At 41.9% G+C, this 22,168-nt stretch overlaps 1 protein-coding gene across 3 annotated transcripts in view; it reads right to left on the bottom strand.

Moving 5' to 3' along the window:
• Positions 1-22,168, bottom strand: part of MAPRE2 (microtubule associated protein RP/EB family member 2) — a 73,735-nt gene that overhangs the window by 15,210 nt on the left and 36,357 nt on the right. For 2 of the 3 annotated variants that reach the window (XM_081950145.1, XM_081950144.1), the window contains one exon: positions 14,098-14,225. The exons of the other annotated variant lie outside the window; for it this stretch is intronic. In XM_081950145.1, coding sequence (XP_081806271.1) covers positions 14,098-14,218 — 121 coding nt within the window. In that variant the 5' untranslated portion in view covers positions 14,219-14,225. The remainder of the gene's footprint in view (positions 1-14,097; positions 14,226-22,168) is intronic. 3 annotated transcript variants of the gene reach the window in all.

Below are 22,168 nucleotides of genomic sequence, written 5' to 3'. Positions count from 1 at the left end.
AAGGAGATCGATTAAGCCCTCGCCGCTAATGCTGCGTTCCTTTAAAAACAAGCGGCAAGGCCTCCAAGCCAGCCCAACGGCGCGGCTATGGAGCACCTCTCCACCAGCACGCTTACCTCCTGGCCTCCAAACAGCGCGAAGCAGCTGTAGATTCAAGAATTAAGAAGGAAAAACGAAGGGGAGAGATGAGGAAGAAGATAGGAAAAAAGGAAGGAAATTATTAAGAGAGTCCAAGCAAAAAAAAAAAATTAATTCAGCTGGAGCTCACAAATAGCAATCGGAACGGGCACACTGAGGAAAAATTCTGGGGAGTGGCCACACTAGGAGGTGTGGTCAAAGGAAAAAAAGTTCCTCAGTCCAAGGGCAACCAGACTGAATTAACCCATTGCTTGGACTCTCCAAGCGGTGCACAGGAAAATATGCTGACTGAGCTGTCACATTGTAATCTAATCTGAATTATTGTTGAATTGATGAGAGGTGTATTTTAGGGGTATAGCCAATCTTAGAATTAATAATGGATATAATAGTGGGCAACCTCTGCTTTTTAAAATCAACCATCAAGAGTAGCAGAACAAATAGTTAAGAAATACCCTGCAGCCTAGCTGCAGCCTTGGTAAAGTAGCCATGAAGGTTCAGGAGAGGTAATTAAGATGCCGTATATCTATACCTACAAAAATCAGACTCGAAAGAGAACTTACGGGTTTGAACTTTAGTGTTGGAGAAGATTCTTGAAATTATCATGGACAGCCAAGAAAGCAAACAAATGGATCATCAAGCAAAGCAAATCAGAATTCAATGCAAAAATAACCAAGGTTAAGGTATCCTACTTCAGGCACATTATGTGGAAATCTAGTTTTTTTGGAGAATGGTCAAATACTAGGAAAAATAAAAGAGAATGACCAGCAGCAAAGTGAATGGAGTCAATTACAGTGTGAATTTTAAAGGAGCACGTAAGTAATGGACAGACTGTCATGGAGAAAGTCTATCAATGTGATTGCTAACAGTAAACACCACTTGATGAGATATAATCAACATAGATCTTCAATACTTGAAAGCCACAAATGTAGTTGATTAAAGCAGATAAAAACCTACAGCAGCTTAAATGATAGTAGAAATATTATTATTCAGAAATGAGCGTACATGGTTTTATATCAATTTTGGATGCCAGGATGGAGATTATTATTTCTAGAGTCTACTAGACCCTAACCTAGGTGTTTTCTGAGGAAGGAAATGAATTAAAAAATGTATGTCATGGCACAAATAACACAATATTGTGGCTTGCTGTGGATTCCTATAGGCTGTAGTTCAGAATATAAATCCCTGTATGTATCAAGGAGGCTGAAAGAATGTAACTCGATTTCAGGGGTAAAACACTTTTTTCCAAAGGATGTTATAATTGCTAATTTGCACACAATAAGTACCATGTTTCCCCCCAAATAAGACAGGGTCTTATTTTGGGGGGAAACATGGTACTTATTGTGTGCAAATAAGTACCAAATAAGACAGGGTCTTATTTTCTTTTGACCCCCGAAATAAGTGTTTGACCTTATTTTTGAGGAGGTCTTATTATTTTTGAGGTGCAGGAGGTGGCAAGCGTGGTCACCTCATGACTGCTGCTGCGTTGCCATTTTTGGGGGGAGGGCTTATTTGAGCGCAAGCGCTCAAAAGTCCAATTGGGCTTATTATCTGGGGAAACCTTATTTTCAGGGAAACAGGATAAGAAATACAAACATTAATATATTTGTTTGTTATTTTGGGGAGTAGGTATACATTTTCCTTGTAGAAACATTTCAATTCAGCTGTGGTTTGGCTCAAATTTGTCAAAATATTAGGTTTATATGTTTCCATATGAAAGACATTATCCATCCATAGTATTTAGAGAAAGCTTGTTCCTTCAGGAAAGTCATAGAATTGTGCAGCTATTTAATGATATTCTTTATATATTTATATTGCATAACTTGTAGAAAGAAAGATAACTTTAAAACAAGTGTTTCAAAAGGCACAACTTGCACCTACAGGGAACCATAAATAAAGTTGGCAACATTAAAATATTCATTGCTTTTACCTATTTCTAGCAATAATGTTTTTTTAAAACTAAAGAGTTAATTTTCTTTGGAGTAATGATTCAGTGGTCAATATTCATTATATTTTTAAAGTGGGCTATGGTTTTCAAAAATTCTTTTGCTCTAATTACAGTATAGAAACGCTGTACTTTGTTTAGAATTGAACAGAAGGCAGATACACTAGCTGACATACAGATCTCGCAACTGTACAACAAAAAAGACAGAAATGATAGTTTGATTTATTAAGCTTACAAATAATATCATAAAAAGGATAAACTAATGGATAGACTGAAAGACAAGAGGCTAACTGGCTGATTCTAATCAAATAACTACAAAATGAGAGAGAAAAAATTATATCTATCATTTTTTCCCAATAACAGTTTTCACTAAGGCCAAAAACAGTTTGAATGACCATTGGCTTACCTGAAGGGTCCTTTTCTGTACACCGCGGGAGAGTCCAAGCAATGGGTTAATTCAGTCTGCTTGCCCTTAGGACTGAGGAACTATTTTTCCTTAAGCCACACCTCCTCCTGGTGTGCTCAATCCCCCAGAATTCTCAGAAGGAGTCAGTTCGTGCGGACGGAGCGAAGCGTCCAAGATGATGTACTGTTGACACGAGGAACCCGAATCCCGGCCTTGAGAGCCAAGGTGGGTTGGACTCTCCCGCGGTGTACAGAAAAGGACCCTTCAGGTAAGCCAATGGTCATTTTCCTGTACACCGCTTGGAGAGTCCAAGCAATGGGACATACCAAAGTTATTGTCCATCTGGGCGGGCAGAAGAAGGCTCCCGGGATTCGGTCTCTGACACAACCGCCTGGAGCACACGCCTGCCGAAAGACGCCTCAGCCGAGGCGAAAATGTCCAATTTATAGTGTCGCACAAATGGAGAAGGAGAGGACCACGTAGCGGCCCTGCAGATGTCCAGGATCGAGGCCTGGGTGGCCCAGGCCGCTGAGGTAGCAGCACTTCGTGTGGAGTGTGCAGTGATGCCGCGCGGAATGGCCTTGGATTGACTTTCATAGGCAGTCGCAATGCAAGCGCGAAGCCACCTGCCAATTGTGGAGGAAGTGACCTTCCTCCCTAGGGAACCGGGCTGGAAGGAGAGGAAAAGAGCCTCTGACTTCCTGAATTCCGCAGTACGAGCGATGTAGACCTTCAGGGCCCTCCTGACATCAAGATTGTGCCAGGATCGCTCTCTGGGATGCGATGGATGAGGACAAAAATTTGGCAACACAATGTCTTGCGCTCTATGGAACCATGAGTTTACTTTGGGGGTAAAGGTCGGGTCCAGCCTCAAAATGACCCTGTCAGGGTGGATGACGCACAGATCCTGGCGAACAGAGAGAGCCGCCAGCTCCGAAATCCGGCGAGCTGACGTGATGGCAATCAAGAAGGCCGTCTTCAGCGTCAGGAATCGAAGAGAAGTAGTGCGTAAAGGCTCGAATGGAGGGCCAGAGAGGGCCCGCAGGACCACGGACAGCTGCCAAGTAGGGTAGCGATGAACGGTGGGAGGGCGAAGGTTAGAGGCGCCCTTGAGGAAAAGACGCACCTTCGGGATTTTGCTGAGAGGCAAAAGGTGGTCGCCCGACCAGACAGTAGACAAAGCCGCCACTTGGCGTCGAAGGGTGTTCGGGGCCAGGCCCTTGTTGAGTCCCGCTTGAAGGAAGTCAAGCACTCTGGGAACAGGCGCGGTCGTCGGCTCGATGAGCAGCTCCTCACACCACTTGGCGAAGGCGGCCCAGGACGCATCATAAATCCTAGTGGTTGAAGGGCGTCTAGCCGCCTGAATGGTGTTCACTACCTCCTCCGACAGGCCTTGGCCTTTTAGTTGGTCCCCCTCAAGTGCCAGACGGCCAACTGGAGCCACTGGGGCTCTGGGTGAATCACGGCCCCCTGGCTGAGGGAGATCTGGTCCGGAGGAATGCACCACGGAGGAGACACCGACAGGTGGACAAGGTCGGCAAACCACGACCTGCGGGGCCAATGCGGGGCCACGAGAAGGACCTCTGCTCCCTCTACGATGACTTTGGAGATGAATTGAGGAAGGAGAGGCAGGGGAGGGAAGGCATACAGTAGCTCGCGGGGCCACTTGCAACGCAGTGCGTCTGTCCCCTCCGCCCCCGGGGTGAAGAACCGGGAGTAGAAGCGGTCGAGCTGCTTGTTGTCCCTGGACGCAAACAGGTCTACGGCCGGAGTCCCGAATCTGTCGGACATCTGGTGGAACAGGCGAGGGTCCAGTTTCCACTCCGCAGGATCTATGGTCGTCCTGCTCAGCCAGTCGGCCTGTGTGTTGTCCACTCCGGAGATATGGTCGGAGCGAAGGGATTCCAGATGGCGCTCCGCCCAGCGTCCCAGGGACTCCGCCTCTCTCATCAGTGCTCTGGATCTGGTGCCGCCCTGGCGGTTGATGTGGGCCTTGGTGGTCACATTGTCCGTCATCAGAAGCACATGTTGACGATGGATGGACCGGCTGAAATGGCGCAGGGCCAGGCGAGCAGCTCTCAGTTCCAGCAGGTTGATGCTGTAGCTGGTTTCCACTTGGGACCACTTGCCCTGAACAACCAGGGACCCCATGTGGGCTCCCCAGCCGGAGAGGCTGGCGTCTGTGGTGATGATCTCCTTGAATAGGTGGCCCTTGAGGATGGCCGGAGACACCCACCAACGGAGGGACCTCCTTACGTCCGGCGTAACACGAATCGGCCTGGTAGAGTTGCTCCTGGATGCCCTCTGGTGCGGCAGCAGCAGCCACTGAAGATGCCTGGAATGCAGGCGGGCCCACGGCACTATGGAAATGCAGGAGATCATTTTTCCCAGCAGCTGCGACAGAAGGACCACTGGAGCCTGCCTCAAGCTCAACACCTTGTGGGTCATGGACCTTAGACCGGCCAACCTGTCTCGGGAGAGGAAAACCCTGCACGAGTTGGTATCTATCACCGCCCCCAGGTGTACAAGTCTGTTTGTTGGAGTGAGATGGCTCTTTTCTAAGTTTAGAGTGAAGCCGTGATTTCTGAGGGATCTCATAGTGGTTTGGAGATCCCGTAGGGCCTGCTGCCTGGACGACGACTGGATAAGGATGTCGTCCAGGTAGCACTGGAGCCTTATGGGCCTGCGTCTTAGCTGGGCCGCCACTACCGCCAGCACTTTGGTAAACGTCCGAGGAGCGGACGAGAGGCCGAATGGAAGAGCTTTGTACTGGAAGTGGCGACCCGCATAATAGAAGCGCAGGAACTTCCTGTGCTGAGGACGGATGGGGATGTGGAGGTATGCCTCTTTGAGATCTATAGATGTGAGTAGATCTCCCTGTCGAATCCCCGCCAGAATGGTCTGCAGAGACTGCATCTTGAACCTCCGGTAGGCGATATGCCTGTTGAGGTTTTTGAGGTCCAAGATGGCTCTCCACCCCCCCGAGTTCTTTGGCACCAGGAAGAGGATGGAGTAAAACCCCCTCCCCTCTTCGCCCTGGGGAACTGGTTCCACGGCCCTGATGTCTAGGAGATGACTGACTTCCTGGTCCATACGCTCCCTCTTTTGGGGGCAGGATGGGACAGGGCACCGGATGAAGGTCCGGGGGGGGAGGGACAGGAACTCCAGAGATAGGCCTTCCCTGACTGTCTGCGGAACCCAAGCATCCTCGGTGTTCTGGGCCCAATGGGAGGCAAACAGCTGGAGGCGACCCCCGATGGGCGCCAAGCCCGGGCAGTCACTTAGACTTACGGAACGGCCTGCTGGAGGCCCCACCGCGATTATACTTGCGGAAGCCGAACTGCTGCCTGCCTCTGTCCCAAAAGGACGCCCTGTCCTGGGATCTGTCGCCCTGCTGGCCGAAGGACCTATTGGAGGGAGAGAAGGAAGAGGCAGAGGTAGAAGGCTCGGAGGCACGAAAGGACTGCCTCCTAGAATAGGGAGCGGCCTTACGTTCCTGCTTTTTGTTTAGAGAAGGTAGGATCTTCCTCTTGTCCTTGGACTCGATGAGGAGAGGATCCAGGGACTCGCCAAATAATTTGGACCCCTTAAAGGGGGCGGAAGCCAGTTTCCACTTGTTTTTCTGGTCCGCTTGCCAATGTCGGAGCCAGATCAGCCGACGAGAAGTTATATTAGAGCCGAGCGCCCTGGAGGCAAATTTAGTGGCATTAAGGGATGCATCAGCGGCGTACTGGGAGGCCGCGATTATTTTTGACACGTCCTGGTGGAGACGGACGTCTCCCGCCGGGAGCTTGGTTAGGAGCTCGCGCAGCCAGATTACAGAGGCCCTATTAAAAAAGGAGGCGGATGGAGAGGCCCTGATGGCCCAGGCAGCCGCCAGGTGGGTTTTGTGGCACGCCTTTTCCGCCTTCTTGTCCTCCGCCTTAAGGCCTTCCAGGAGGTCGGCCGGTAGGGAGGAGTTGGAGGTGAGCGCAGCGATGGGCGGGTCGACAGTGGGCAGGGCCAGAAGGTCCTCCAGCACTATCTCCATAGTATAAAGCTTCCTATCTACCCCACTGGGAGAGGACTGCGTGGCTGGCTGAGCCCACTGGCGCTGGATTAGGTCGAGAAACAGCCCCGGGACCGGAACCAGCTCTTGCTGGGGCGCCGGGACATCAAACATGACCGCATTGGGATTAGCCGGAGTGGCATCCGCCGCCGGCGCGGTCGGTTTGGGCTTGATCCCCACCCTGGTGGCAGCCTTGACCTTGTGCAGGACAGATTTGAAAAGGCTGGGCTTGAACAGACCCGCAAAGGTGGGCGCTTCAGGGGGGAGGTCCTCGTCGTCCGAGAGACCTAGCACCTCCGGGTCAGGGTCCTCAATGGCAGAGGCCTCGCTGACCACCGAGGATTCCAGGGAAGGATGGCGAGCACGCTTGCTTGGAGGGGGAGCTGCCTGATCGGTTTTGGGGCCCTTAGGGGCCACTGCAGTGGGACTTTTAAATTTCATGGCCTCCGTGATGCCCTTGGCAATGGCACGGGCCATCAGTTCCTGCATGCGGGGCGATAACTCCTCAGAGTCAGAATCAGGATCCAAACCCTCCTCTAGGGGGGGTGAGGCCTCACCCTGCATATAGTCCATGCTAGCATCCCCAGGGGGAGGGGCCTGCTCACAGGCCCAAGAAGGCGCCGGGGAAGCCGGCTCTGCAAATGACCTATTTGGGGATAGGTCCTGGGACTCCACCTCCTCGGCGAGGACCAACTGGAGCTCTTCCCGGGAGGGAGGGATTCCTGAGAGGGACTGTTCCCTGTCTGCCTGGCGTCTGGCCTTCTCAAATTGCTTGTCAAGGGCCCACTGGCGCCTTTCAGCATCCTTGGCCTCAGCCACAGAAGGGGGCCTGGAACGCTGTTTCCCAGAGCTACCCCCACCACTCTTGCCCGCTCCCCCACTCCCCGATGAGGAGGAACCCTTGCTAGGGGCCTGCGAGAGGCTCGGCCTAGTATCTTGGGAATCGGGGGGACTGGGCAGATCCATAGTCAATGACCACACAAGATGGAGCAAGGCTATGATAAGGCAGAAGGATAGAGATAGACTGGTTGCTGCAATGGGAAACAAAACGAAAGGATTCGTTAAAATTGCCATATGCACAGTAATTAAATCAATACGTAAGACATCATCCCATGCTTAATACCAGTCGGAGGCCCAGGGGTAGGATTAGAGCCTGCACCGAGGTGCAAGGCTCTGCAGGAGAAGCAGGGAGGAGAATGACTATCAAAAAACTTGGCCTGCGCTTACTTAAGGCCTCCTCCCTGAGCCGGTATGATGACCGTTGGAATGGCACAGGAACCAGCGCCGCTCGCAAAAATAGACAAAAAACGAAGGTGGCGATCCTAGCCCGAGAAACCCTTGCTAGGCCCTGCCACCTCCAGCGGCCTCCTGATAACGAGGCTGATGCAAAATGGCGGCCATGGCTGGGCGCGCTATTTTCGCGCCTAAAATGGCCGCCGCAACAGCGTGGGGCTAAGGGGGAGCGAGGAGCGAACGCGCCTCGAATGGCGACGATCGCCCACTCCTCCCTGCGGTCGAGGTCTTTTAGCAGGCCGGGAACGAAAAATACTTCGTAAAAAAACAACAAACGGGGGGCCTGGGAACGTAGGGACCTCGCCGCCGCAGCCGCGCCGTTTTAAACGACAAGCGGCAGGCCTCCGAAGCCGTCCCATGAGGATCGGCTGAGGGGCACCCCCCACCACCTTCCAGCTTACCTCCTGGCCTTCAAATGCAGTTTCTACTGGAGAGAGTCGCAGAAATGAAGAGAGAAACGTCTCACAAGGTTGGGGAATATTGGGAAATAGAATTAAAACGCAAATAGAGAGTCCAAGCCAAAAAAAGGATTAATTTAGCTCAGAGCTCTAACTAATTACGTCCAAACGGGCTGACTGAGGAACAATTCTGGGGGATTGAGCACACCAGGAGGAGGTGTGGCTTAAGGAAAAATAGTTCCTCAGTCCTAAGGGCAAGCAGACTGAATTAACCCATTGCTTGGACTCTCCAAGCGGTGTACAGGAAAATATCTTATCACTGCAATATTGACAACATGAATTAATCACATATTTCAGGGGTGAGAAGTATGTGACCAGGTGCTGAAATTTACATAATTTACATATAGTGTTAGCATCCCATAAAAATGATAAATGTAAAAGTATCAGTATGGCTCTCAAAATTAGAGATGATTAGGAATCAAAGCACATAGGACCATCATAAAAGGAAATAAAACACCATATGAGGACACAGGCAAGTGTTTTTACCTCCCTGAACACTCAAGGGCAAAGTCTCTGTAAATAAGGAGTCCCATGAAATCTTCCCACCAGCAGAACTGAAGGGAGGGCATCAAAATGGCTCTGCAAAAAGCAATTATCAGAAATTAATTGCTATATAATTATACTTATATTGTTTTGTGACTGATCTATCTTCTGCTTTTTATGAAAAGTAAAACAATGTGTTTACAGTGAAAAATACTAAGCCACTGTATGATCCATATTTATCTAACAGCAATGGGGTTGCATTGGTATTTTGTTCCCAAGTTAGGAAGCTAAGATTCTTTCTTGGATAGAGAAGCTGAATGTTAACCAGTATGATGTAATATTTTTACAAGGAACCACTCAGAGTGCCATATAACTAAACACAGCTTGAGTGAAAAAAATTATGGAGGGGGGAGGGGGAGAGCTTTTAAAAAAACCTTTTGGGTGTGTTAATATTCACTAGTAAGCAATCAGAGTGCAACACAGGTTCCCCTGTGCTTTCTGATAGCCTGCTGTAATGTATCAGATGATGTCAGTTCTGTAGTGTCTAAATTTAGACTGAAGCTCTACTAATGTCATTTTTGTGAAGCTGCCATCGTCCATACATACAAGAGGCCTAACAGTTTCAATTCTAGGTGTATACATGTTTTTAACAGGAAATGAATTGGGAGGATTCTAGAAAAAAATAGTTTAGTTCTGTGAATTTATGCACTTGAATGAGAAAGTTACAATATATACAGTTCAGATAATCTTTAATATTAAAATAGTCTCATGAGAGTGCAAAACAGGATGCACATTTTGAAGCAAAATCTCTGTCACAAGCCATCTAACTAGTGCACTTACTTAACTATACGTCTAAGTCATAAGGAAACCATTAACTGAAGCCTATAGTTTGGGTTAATCCTACCTATCTATATGATACTTTGTCACTATTACATCTACATTTGGCATAAACAGTCCTTCTACTATAAATTATGGTTTATGAAGCCATGGTCATCTGGCTCCCTCATTCATTGACTACAGATACTGATTAGCATTAAATCAAAATTCTATACTATTCAAATTAATGTAAAATTTTCAAGTTGCTTCAGAATTCAGCTAACCCCCCCCCCCCAAATCTACATGGCTGGAGAATGAGCTTTGTGTAGAGCCCTTCTTTACTCTCTCAGCCACCACATATTAAGTAAAAAAATCTGTACTTGTGTGATGTACTTGAGTACAACTCTTCATGCATTTAAGAGGTACTAGACTGCACATTGAAAGAGGTATGTGTCTGTATATGTATGTATATATTCACAAAAATGTAGATATAGTTTCTACTAAGACTTTTAGTTGACTATATGGGCATCAGGAGGATAAATGTGGGACCAGTATCCATACCTCAATCTCTACCATGTTTGAAGTACTTCACGCCATCCACTGAATGGTTGGAGAAAGTCATTTCTCAAATAAGAAAAAGAAGCTAAGGGGAGAAAAGAGTATGCAATCATGATACTCAACTTCCAAAATCACAGTTTATGATATCCTGATATAATGCTGTGAAGATACTTCTTCTACATATGCTCAAATATTGCCATATTGGCATGGATCATGAAAGGTCAAAAAAACGAATAGAGAAAAACACAAGCTAAATAAGTACTGTTATTCTTGCAAACATGAAATCAACCATGGATTTCAAAAGAATTATCCATATACAACTGGAGCATAATAAGAGCAAAATTATTCAATAGAATAATTGGCATACAAAATAAGATTCTCATTTGCTTCAGTGCAACAGAACTATAAAACTTATTTTGGTATCAGATTAATTTATTCTTCCTTCATTCCTTTTTTTTGTAAATGTCAAAAGAAGGACAGTCAAATGCCCATATGAATACACTAAACACTGAAATTATAGTATGATCACTAATAATGTATGAATTCTTCTGTTTGACTTTCCAGGTAATAAAACTACTGAATAAAACAACTGAAAACAAGGTAGATAGATATCACTTTGCAATTCTTCTCACTGAACTTCAAAAAGGATATTGTAAAGGTAGAAAAATGCAGGAAAAAAACAAGAAAAAATTAGAGGTGGCAGGTGCAACAGCTGCACCTGAAAGGGAGAGCCACCTGCCAGATACTGCAGAACTTAAATTTCCCAAAGTCTCAGCTTTATAGTCAACAATGTGTTGTATTCAGTAAGAACTGGAAAGCAATGGTGGTACCGATGGCCATCATTTTATATAAAACTGTATAATGATGCTTCCAATTTTTATAACTCTTTATTTTATATCCCTTATTAGTTTACTTGTCCATCTAAAAAGTTTACTTTTTTTTCAAAGAAACATTTTATCCTTAGAATAACTGAAGAATTGTATGTTATCACTTTCTAAAAAGGCAATTACTATATGCCTTTTAGGTGTATATATAATTATAATGTTTCCAGGCCAAAAACACACACCTTGCTGTACTTTCTTACTCAGGATCTCAGAAAGTATTTTGCTAATACTTTTACAGCTTCAATAACTGTAATATAGCTAAATAATTGGGTTATTCCAGAACCAATTCCTCTCACATGTGAACCAATTAAAACAGTGGCAAACCACTTCCTATGAAAGCTGCATGAAGCTAGTGATGCATGACTAAGAATCAAGCTTCGTTTAAGAATAGTTTTACTTTTTTAATTGTGCACATTAGATTTATAAGATCTTCTAAAGTTGTCCTTTGCTTCCTGCCTGTAAACAGATGGAATGGCAATTCTGTATTCAGTATAAACATAAAATCAGTTTATATACCTTAATCATTTCCCAAGAGTTTCCTTATTAAAAATGACTATTCATTAATTTATATGTTGCCCATCTCACTGTTGAGCAACAAGAAATATTAAAAGTACAACCACAGAATCAATTCGCTGTGTCGCATAGGCATACAGAGGGGAATCTTTCTTTAAAATTTATGTCTAAAAGTATCACAAATATGAATGAGAAATTTCAATAGTTAGTATAAAACACTATGCAATTAAAATCGCAAGAAACACTGGAATATTACATCACTTCTGGGATGTTTACAAATCCTTATCAATGGAGCATGGATAGTGAAGCAGAAAGGTAAAATTAGCACCTGTGATCAAGACAAAACAAGTTGATGTACCACTTTACCAGGATTCCAGCCAATCTATTAAAACATCAAGACTTTCTAATATACAGAATTACCTTGAAACTCAAACACTCAGGTATAATAGGCAGATTTACAAAGTTCCTAATTGCAATCTATTTATCAAGATAAAGGCCAAATATGAGATTTAACTAATTGATTTCCTGTCCACTCTTAAGAAGTTCAACCAACCTACCAACAAATTCAAACCTCAGAGTGGAAAATCACATTAAAGAACATTGCTAGCATATTCACAAGCACAAAATTGTGTCAGCTTGCAATATCCTATATTATTATTCTCCCTTCAAAGCCACAGTCATCTCTATCTTCCACAATCATCAACTCCCCTCAAACTAATACAATTATATTCATTGAGCATTATTTGTAATTTATTGATACTTATCTGAATATGTTCACTGTAGATATTAATGTACAATAGCTATAAAGACTAGACTAAGCATATTGAAAGTTATGCAACATGGGCTTAAATCTTATTGCACCTATATTACTATTCATCTCTTATCAGAATCTTACAAAGACTCTTTAATAACACATTGCAGTGGATAAAAACATACATTGCACTGGAACAAAAAAATTAGAGAAAGATTGAACAATAAACATTAATGACATTAGCTAACATTAACTAGATTAAAAAGTATACATTAAAACAACACCATTTTATATCTTTCCCCTTGCAGTTACTTATACCCACACTTCTCCCTCGGAGTTCTTTTAGAACCTGTTGCATACATAGGTGATTTATGATACCAATTTAAATGTTCTTCTTTAATCATGTCAAACTGGACAGACAGACAGATAGACGATAGATAAATAGATAGATAGATTCATTTTAACAGCCTTGTTGTCACAACTATTGTTGTTTCAAATGCATAGTCTCTTGCCTGTGTGATTCCAAGATGTGCTTAACCAAGCTCAGACACAGCTGTCTAAAGTGATTGCTAAATAAATTACCAAAGTACTTCACATCTAGACATGACCTATGTGGAAACATCATAGAAGCAATTGTAATCATGTATATTTCTTCATTTTTATTGTAAAGGTGCCAAACATGTCTCCAATTAATTTGTATGTTGATTCTATAGTATAGGTGTTCTCAAAATGTATGTTCTATCCATCCATTACTGTCAGTAGATAATAAACCCATCTCCATCTTGCTATATGTTAACAATACTGCCATTCTTTTCTTTTCCTAGTCCAGATTGGTGGAAGGCTTAGCAACATTCAGCCATGTGATATTAGAAATTTATTTATTTATTTAAAACAAAATAAGTGCCAACTACTACCATGGTTGTAAAATCAGCCATCCAAACTGAATGCATTCAGGTTTTTAAATATTTAGCAATGCACATTCAGTCTTCCATCATTTGGAAACAACAAAATCAAGAAATTACAGAATCTGTCCCAAAAGCCTTTCTCGCTGTAATTAGATTTGCTATCTCTCATAAACAAAATATATAAATATATACATTACAGAAGTAAATTGTTATTTTATACAATGGGGTTGTGCATAGCTCAGAAATTTGGGAACAGAATATTCTAGTACTATTCTGTTCCCCCTTTAGACGACATCATTTTTCCTTTGTTCTAGTTCAGCAAATTCTTTGAACTGCAAGTGTTTCATGCTTTCCCTGACTTGGAAGCTTCCAAGTCAGGGAATTGTCCAAGCCAGGACAAAACAGGCCAGTTTTAAGATCAGATCATCACCTAGAGTGTGAACAACTTTTGGTTCATATGATCTACTTCCAGAAATTGCTTGACCATCTTGAATGTCATAATGTGGAGAGATTTGGCATGGTCTGGAAGAATATAATGTTCCAAAGTTATTAAAACATTCCTCTCCCAAATCAATGAGTTTCTTCCTACCTGCAAGTATTTCCAGAACAATTAGGAAAATAAAGAGTCATCCTGAATTAAGACTAATGATGAGTAGCTAGCCAACCAACTGCAAACAGAAAAAAATAGTTTGAGCTTGGAAGTCAGCACAGAAGATCATTTTTAATTTACTCTAAAAGTTCTATGGTATTTATTTTCTGAACAGATAAAGAATCTTTTTAAGAAAGCAACATTTTAGTAAAGGTACCATATAGTTCTGAATAAATAATAGAATAAAAAATTTCAACACTTTTGGTCATTGCTATGCTTTGTAATACCTAAATGTAATTTAAAAAAAACTTACCTGAACACAGTTGTTCAACTTTTGTGTAGTTTAAAGCTACAATATCATTCACCCATGCAATGATGTCATGTCTGCTCATAGTCTCTTGGGTTATAGAGGTAGAATACACGTTGACCGCCATTCCCCAACTGCAAAATCACATATGCATAGATAAGTTTGATACCAGAACATTTGCCATTCTGAATTCAATATCTATATAACACATACATAACAGTGAAAAAAAAACTGTATTTCCAAAATATATTCATTACCAATTCAGTTTTTCAATCTCAAGCCATATTTATTGATCTGTAACCCCTTTAATCCTCACTTAGTATATTAATATCCAAATATAGATGGCAAAGAAATAATTAAAGGAGCTGAAGTCCAATGCATTTCGGGGATTCACTGTTATCTGACTTTTCCTGTTAATAAAAAAGAAACAGCATACTTTTATGAAGACTGGTCTTCTATTATTTGACAAGAGAGAATCTTCAATTCATTCTGATCTTAAATTCTCTCCTAAAACATCAGTGATGGTGCAATATATACAAGACCATGTATTATTAATACATCCATGGAAATATGAGAACAAGTTCTCATATGGTCAAAAGTCCAATCTGAAACAGGGTAGTTTTGAGACCTTTACATTGCGTGGGTATAAGAAAGTCCTAAGAATTTGAAATTGAGTTAATTATGATAAATACAGTATGCATTTGAAACACAGTAGTTACTAGTAATTTATTAATTCAGAGTGGGCTAGTTGCTATTAGGTGAGGTCTAGTTGCCATGCTGCCACTTCAAAAATTATTAAATCATTTGAAGATTTTCATTTGAAGTAGAAGAATTAAGATTGTATATTCTTGCGTAGTGAAGACAAATATAATAGAGACACTTTAGAGTGAAGGTCCAAACCTTTTGTTCAAATAAAGCAATGGCCTTTATTTTTTATCTCGGTATTAAAAAACTTGTTTTAGCAGAGCCAGGCTGGAACAACTTACAACAACCTAGTGGACAACTATTTAAATATGAGCCAGCAGTGTGCAGCAGCTGCCAAAAAAGCCAACACAGTTCTAGGCTACATAAACAGAGGGATAGAATCAAGATCACGTGAAGTGTTAAAGCCAGTTTATAATGCCTTGGTAAGGCCACACTTGGAATACTGCATTCAGTTTTGGTCACCACGATGTAGAAAAGATGTGGAGACTCTAGAAAGAGTGCAGAGAAGAGCAACAAAGATGATTAGGGGACTGGAGACTAAAACATATGAATACACTAAACACTGAAATTATAGTATGATCACTAATAATGTATGAATTCTTCTGTTTGACTTTCCAGGTAATAAAACTACTGAATAAAACAACTGAAAACAAGGTAGATAGATATCACTTTGCAATTCTTCTCACTGAACTTCAAAAAGGATATTGTAAAGGTAGAAAATTGCAGGAAAAAAACAAGAAAAAAATTAGAGGTGGCAGGTGCTGCTGCTGGGTATGTCAAGTTTAATGAAAAGAAGGACTAGGGGAGACATGATAGCAGTGTTCCAATATCTCAGGGGTTGCCACAACGAAGAGGGAGTCAAGCTATTCTCCAAGGCACCTGAGGACAGAACAAGAAACAATGGGTGGAAACTAATCAAGGAGAGAAGCAATTTAGGAATGAGGAGAAATTTCCTGACAGTTAAAACAATTAATCAGTGGAACGGATTGCCTCCAGATGTTGTGAATGCCCCAACACTGGAAGTCTTTAAGAAGATGTTAGATAGCCATTTGTCTGAAACGGTATAGGGTTTCCTGCCTAGGCAGGGGGGTGGACTAGAAGATCTCCTAGGTCCCTTCCAACTCTGCTATTGTATTGTATTGTATAGAATTCTTCCATGTCTTTAAAGCTTTTCTGCAATAAATCTACTAGTCTCAGATTTTGTGTCCTTAGAAGTATATTCTTAAAGTGTTTACTTTCTCAACAGTTGGAAGTTTAACTTGTATCAATATACAGCAACTCCCAGTATAGTGTTTATAAATGTGTTGGATTACATTTTAGGATGAATTCTGTTCAATAACGAATTTGTTTTAGTATGTTATCTGTTAATTTGGGAACTGTATATATCAGGATAGCTTAATTCTGAAAATTAAACAATCATTGTTTATATCAGTGAGTAGCATGGAAAAGTATGTATGTTATGCCAAAAAATCATTATTATATTATGAGTTAGCTTTTCTTATGAACTGGATATACATCCTTTAACTAGTCAGTTGGATACCCATGCTTCGCTACAGAACTATGTGATCTAGCTTGATAAATGGACAGTTAAAGCTTGAACATTAATGAGCAGTTACAATTGGCCTCTCTCCCCTTCTCTCCCTCATGCTTGCCCCACAGAAGCCTCTCCTCTCCTCTTCTCTCCCCCAGGCGTGCCCCACAGAAGCCTCTCCTATCCCTCTTCTCTCCCTCAGGCTTGCCCCACAGAGGCCTCTTCTATCTTATCCCCTTCTCTCCCTCAGGCTGGCCCCATTGATCCTCTCCTATGTTATCCCCTTCTCTCCCTCAGGAGGGGGAGTAGAATGGCTAACTCATTAGCATCAGAGCGTTTTTCAGGTGGGGAGGGAGAGTAGAATGTCTAAACTCCCAGCCTGCAAACCGGATGAGTCAGGTGCCTGTTTGGTGAGCCACGCCCACGCTCAAGTGGCAGTTGGAACAGAGTTCTTTTCAGGTGGGGAGGAGAAGAACGTCTAACTCCTTAGCAGAGTGTGTTAATAATAATATAAGAAATACTAATGATCTAATGATCATTTCAAAAAATCCTTTCTTAGTGAGCACCTAGAAGCCAAGAGGAACATACATGCCAAATTGATATTTTTATATCAATTTTATATATTTATATATATTCGTAGATTTTCACGGGTGTATGTATGCTGGTTTTGTTGTATTCGAGTCTTTTCCCGTGTAAGATTGAGATTGACTTTGCAACATTTCGGCAAGATCTCACCTGCCATCTTCAAGCTTGGGCTTAAAATGGGAACGGAGCTGCCGTCATTTATGTAAATCTTGGTGGGAGGGCATGGGGTGCTGGCTTTGTAAACGTGATGATACCTCCCGCCTACCAAACATCTGGAAAACAGCCCTAGCCAACAAACGAACACCACCCACCACCGAAGCCGTTACAATACAAAACAACAATGCACATACAGCCAGCACCAATCAGCACCAATCTACCAATCATGATACAACCACACAACCAATCATTCCACTTACTGAAACAAAGCCAGCACCCCATCCCCTTCCACCAAGATTTACAGAAAGACAGCAGCTCCATTTCCATTTTAAGCCCAAGCTTGAAGATGGCAGGTGAGATCTTGCCGAAACGTTGCAAAATCTCAACCTTACACGGGAAAGACCCGAATACAACAAAACCAGCATATATATAGAAAGGGTTAGAATAAACAATCGTATTTGCATAGTCACCCATCTCACAAAAAGTGACTCTGGAGCCGTACATCAAATAAGTATTAAAATAACAAATAGAAAGAAATAGAAAGTCCACATTAAAAGATAAATACAATAAAAACAAATATACAAACCCTAGGCAAAGAGGGGATAAAAATTGCTATCTCTAAGAATGTATCTGGTTCCTTGGGAGCCCCAGGCCTGATAACTTAACCAAGACATGAGGGAATTCTGGAATGTGAAAAAGGATGGAACTAATCTAATATTGGGAGGACAGGAAAATATTTCATAAGGTGAATGCCACAACATGTCTGGGAAACTTAGGTCCTCAGCTGATTATAGCTGCAGTATGCCTTCTTTGCCAGATCTAATGGGGCAGGCTAATGTAATTGGGAAGTGGCAGTCCCTCAGACAAGTCTAGTCCTGTGCCATGAAGGGCTTTAAAGATTAAAACCAAGACCTTAAACTGTTCCCAGAAACAAATTGTCAACCAATGCAGTTCATGGAGCAGAGATGTCACATGCTGTTCTATGGAGCACATAATTGTTGCTGCATTCTGTTCCAGCTGAAGCTTCCAGACACTTTTCAAGAGCAGCTCCATGTAGATTGCATTTCAATAGTCCAATCTGGAGATGACTAGGACATAAACAACTTTAAGCAAAGCTTTTATATGAAGTAACTTCTAGAACAAAAATAACATACTCCCTATAGTGCAGTAGGGAGCATATTTTTCTATTTTAAGAGAAGGAAGCTGCATAGCAGAAAGGAGCAGAATGCTACCGAGTTTAAAAAAGCATAAATCCTTAGACTGGATTGGTAAAAAGTTGGAAACCCTTGAAATGTTCTCAGGTGCTTTTCCAGGGATGTCATCTTTATCCCACTGAAATGGCTAAAGGTACTAAGGCAAAGAAGCATCACATATCACTGAATCTGGCCTTTGGTTCACTAGATCATTAAACTGATGAAGTGATACTTCCTCCATCTATTGTATTTACAAGATAAATATGTCAAGCTTTTAAAGAAAGAAGTGTCTTAAAATGAAAATACTCTCCTTCAGTTGAAATTATATGTCTGGCAATCTCTGCAACTCATATACAATGTGTAATCAAACAATCACTATCTGTATAGCTCAACCTTCCCCAATCTAATGTTCTAAGTGTGTTGGGCTACAAATAACATCTCTCATTATTCTCACCCAGGTAGTACCTGGAAAACAGTTAAAGAGTGTGTGTGTGTGTGTAAATAATATTTATTTACAGACAAAAAGCTCATGTAACGAAGTACATATATTATTAAAAATTTTGGAGCAAGATAAGACAGCTTTAACAAATGAAATGAATCATAATATGATTGTAATTATAATTTATTCCAAAGGCCAGAGCTGAAAATTATTCTTGTATTAAGTCATCTCATAAATTTTGTTTAACAGAATGAAACAACAATGACATGCTTCTGGAAAATAAATAATCAGTATCAATATCAATTTGACCACTCTTTTGGGTTATTTGTTTAAACAACCGATCTACATAAGAATAATTTTGAATTTCATAGCAGTCTCCCTTGCTTTCAAAAACATATTGAAACCAAATTTAATTGTACTAAAAGGGACAATAGGATTAGCAATTCAGATTTGTTTTCTGGGAGAAAAATGAGAAAAGCTATTCTTAGATACAAGCGTTAATAACTAAATACCTTTTATCTTCATTTACACAAGTCACTCACTAAAAATAAAAGTTGGGAGAGGGGAGAGCCCATAATAAGAGAGGTAAGAGAAAAAACTGAAAATCAAATAATCAACTGTGCCATAAGAAGCATAACAGCAATGCAACAAGAATATTGAACTTTGAAGTTTATGAAATATTTATTCTTAATTTCAATATTGAATGTTGTTATTAAGGATAAGAAAGTTAGATTTAGTGAGTTTCCCTGGGTTTCAATCCAGTAAAGTCGTCTTCTAACCACATGATACCACTGGAGCACTAACAATTTTATTATGATGGGTAGGGAATTTTATTTTACTGTTCAAAACTATTAATTTTCCATGTTAAGTACGCTTGAAAAGAATGGATTGACTGTTAGAAGCGCAACAGCTCTGGATTTGAAAAACCACCAAGAGCTCTTAAGTTGGCATTTTATAACTGCTAAACTACTAAACCAAGCAACCCTTTCAAAAGAAAAAAAAAAGCTTGAAGACAGGTGAGAAGAAATGGATTAAATTCCACAACCCCCACCACTCATTCCAGAAAGAAAACCAAGAACTTAGCACTGGAACCTACCGTCTCTATTACCATTTTTATTTCTACAGAAAAAAAATGTCCAGATGACTACACCAATTTTAAAAGCAGACTTTTCTGCTTTCATAGTGTCAGGATATAATGTATCATTGCCAAAGTAAATTTATCCAGATGCATTTGGCCTGTTCAATATGCAAATAGTCAGGCAATCCCAGAATGAAAAGTCCTAAGAAAAGAGAATTGATTTATAGAATGTGGCTTTTAAATTCAATGAGACTGAAAAACAATGGCTTCCAGGACAGAACAATGTATCTTGTATCTTGCAATTGTAACTATGTTTTATAACATTTCTAATGGGAATGTGTGGAGAAACTATTTCTCTCCAATGAGTTCTCGTTCTTGGATCTTCCTATAAATACTTTGCAGTCAGTGAGTGCATGATTTTTTTTACTTCCAATCCTCTTTGCACAAAATGACAAAATGATAAAATAACCCACAAAGCCACCTGTACATTAAATTATTTAATTATGTACAGATGTTCCTTGTTGGAAATTTGATGTTTAGAGGAAAAGAGGAGCAATTACAAGTTCCAAGAATCATACTTGGCCAAGACCTAGGTTTTTGCTTCTTGATTATTTGAAGTGATGATATGTGGTTTGTATTATAAAAGCATGAAAATCCACATTTATTAATATTTATAACTTGGAGGGTGGGGAATGCAGCAGGTACTGGAAAGTTCTGGGAGATTTGCCTATGGTCTGTGTCTATTAAGCAGAAATAGGCATTAATGTTTTTTCATGTTTCTTAGTTGATTTTGCTTTGGCAATAAGCAATCTTTTCCTTGGTAAAAGAGGTAATTTTTTAAAAAGAAAGTATTATAAGCATCCATTTTATCATTGGCTGAAGAACCCAAACCCTTATGGAAGATTTACAGTATTTCATATTGACAACTGGGACTTGGGACATTTAGGAATTTTTGATTACTTCTCCTGTTACGACAAAAGAAACAGAAAATAATCAGTCACAGTGCTTGGCTTTTGATTGTTTGGGCTATCCGTGTCCAGGCAAGACAATGAGAGCATTCTTAGATTCTGTAAAATTTCAAAAGATAAAACTGAACAGTTTCTTGCTGCAGAAATATAGGATAGATAGCTATGCAATAGATTTCTATAGCAGACTACAATTGGGCTGCCCTGCATTTCAGCACTTTAAGAAACCTGCAACTATGACAATAGGTATCTGTAGTAGAAAAAACTGCACACATTCCACTAAATAAATCTTCCACAAGTATCAGGTTCATTTAATTGGCCCACTGCAAAATTTCAAGAATTGCAGGACAGATTAATTTGTCCATTTGATAACTTAGGTGTCTCTCCTGCTGCCCCAGATCATACAGTTGAGTTTGTGCCAAACTGAGGCTACCTATTCCCATTAGAATCCAAAAACAAAGCAGTAAAAATAAAACAAAACAAAAATACTGAGTGCTATATATTTATTCTATTGGAAGAAGTGAAACTGTACAAATCAAAGGGTGGGGGGGGGAGCAACCTGTCTGCTCTCAACTTTCAATTGGGGGGGGGGGAGAAGCTCAGCTGGGAGAGCAGAACCAGAACAGGGAGAATCACACAGCTCTAAGAAAGGAAAGATCAGTTTTGTTTATGAATCTATTTCCTGACAGGAAATGGGTTTTATTGGTTCCTTCCAAGACTCCTGCACTTGATGAGAATGCATAAACAACCTTTCCTAATGTGGTATCCTCACAAGTTTTGCATAGCAACTGCTATTGCCACTTCTGACTACAAGTATAGTTTAAATTATCTGAAAGGGATTACCGTATTTTTCGCCTTATAAGACGCACTTTTTTACTCCAAAAAAGAGGGTAAAAATCTGAGTGCGTCTTGTAAGCCGAATGTAGCCACTGGGTCATCTGAAAATGGGACAGGCAAAGAGGGGGCTGCAGAGATCGTGATGGCTGGAAAGGAGAGAGGTTTCGCTTTCAGAGCTCCCGTTCGGCTGGGCTCCCGAGAGGGCTTAGGCGGTGGTGGCGGTGGCAGCGGCTCCTCACATTGCTGGGGCGCTGCTTTAAGCTGCCCTCCTCCTGCAAATGAAAGGTGCCTCAAGGCTTTGGCTCCTGAGATTGGTGCGCTGCCATCCAAAATGCTGGTACCACGATCACTGCAGCGCCCGCTTTACCTGCCGCTTCTCGGGCAGTTCCAGGCAGCAGAGATCGTAGTAATAGCATTTTGGATGGCAGCGCACCATCTCAGGAGCCAAAGCCTTTGAATCAAGTTTGATTGTGTCCCATCTAGCGTTCTCCACCCCCACCCCCAAATCTCTCCGGATCCGGAGAGATTTGGGGGTGGGGGTGGAGAACGCTAGATGGGACACAATCAAATCGAAGCCTTTGAATCAAG

This window comes from Natrix helvetica (genome assembly GCF_964273705.1).
Source record: "Natrix helvetica genome assembly, chromosome: 4".
Classification (NCBI taxonomy): domain Eukaryota; kingdom Metazoa; phylum Chordata; class Lepidosauria; order Squamata; family Natricidae; genus Natrix; species Natrix helvetica.
Note: the sequence above shows the minus strand (reverse complement) of the source record. Positions and strands in the feature narration are given on the sequence as shown.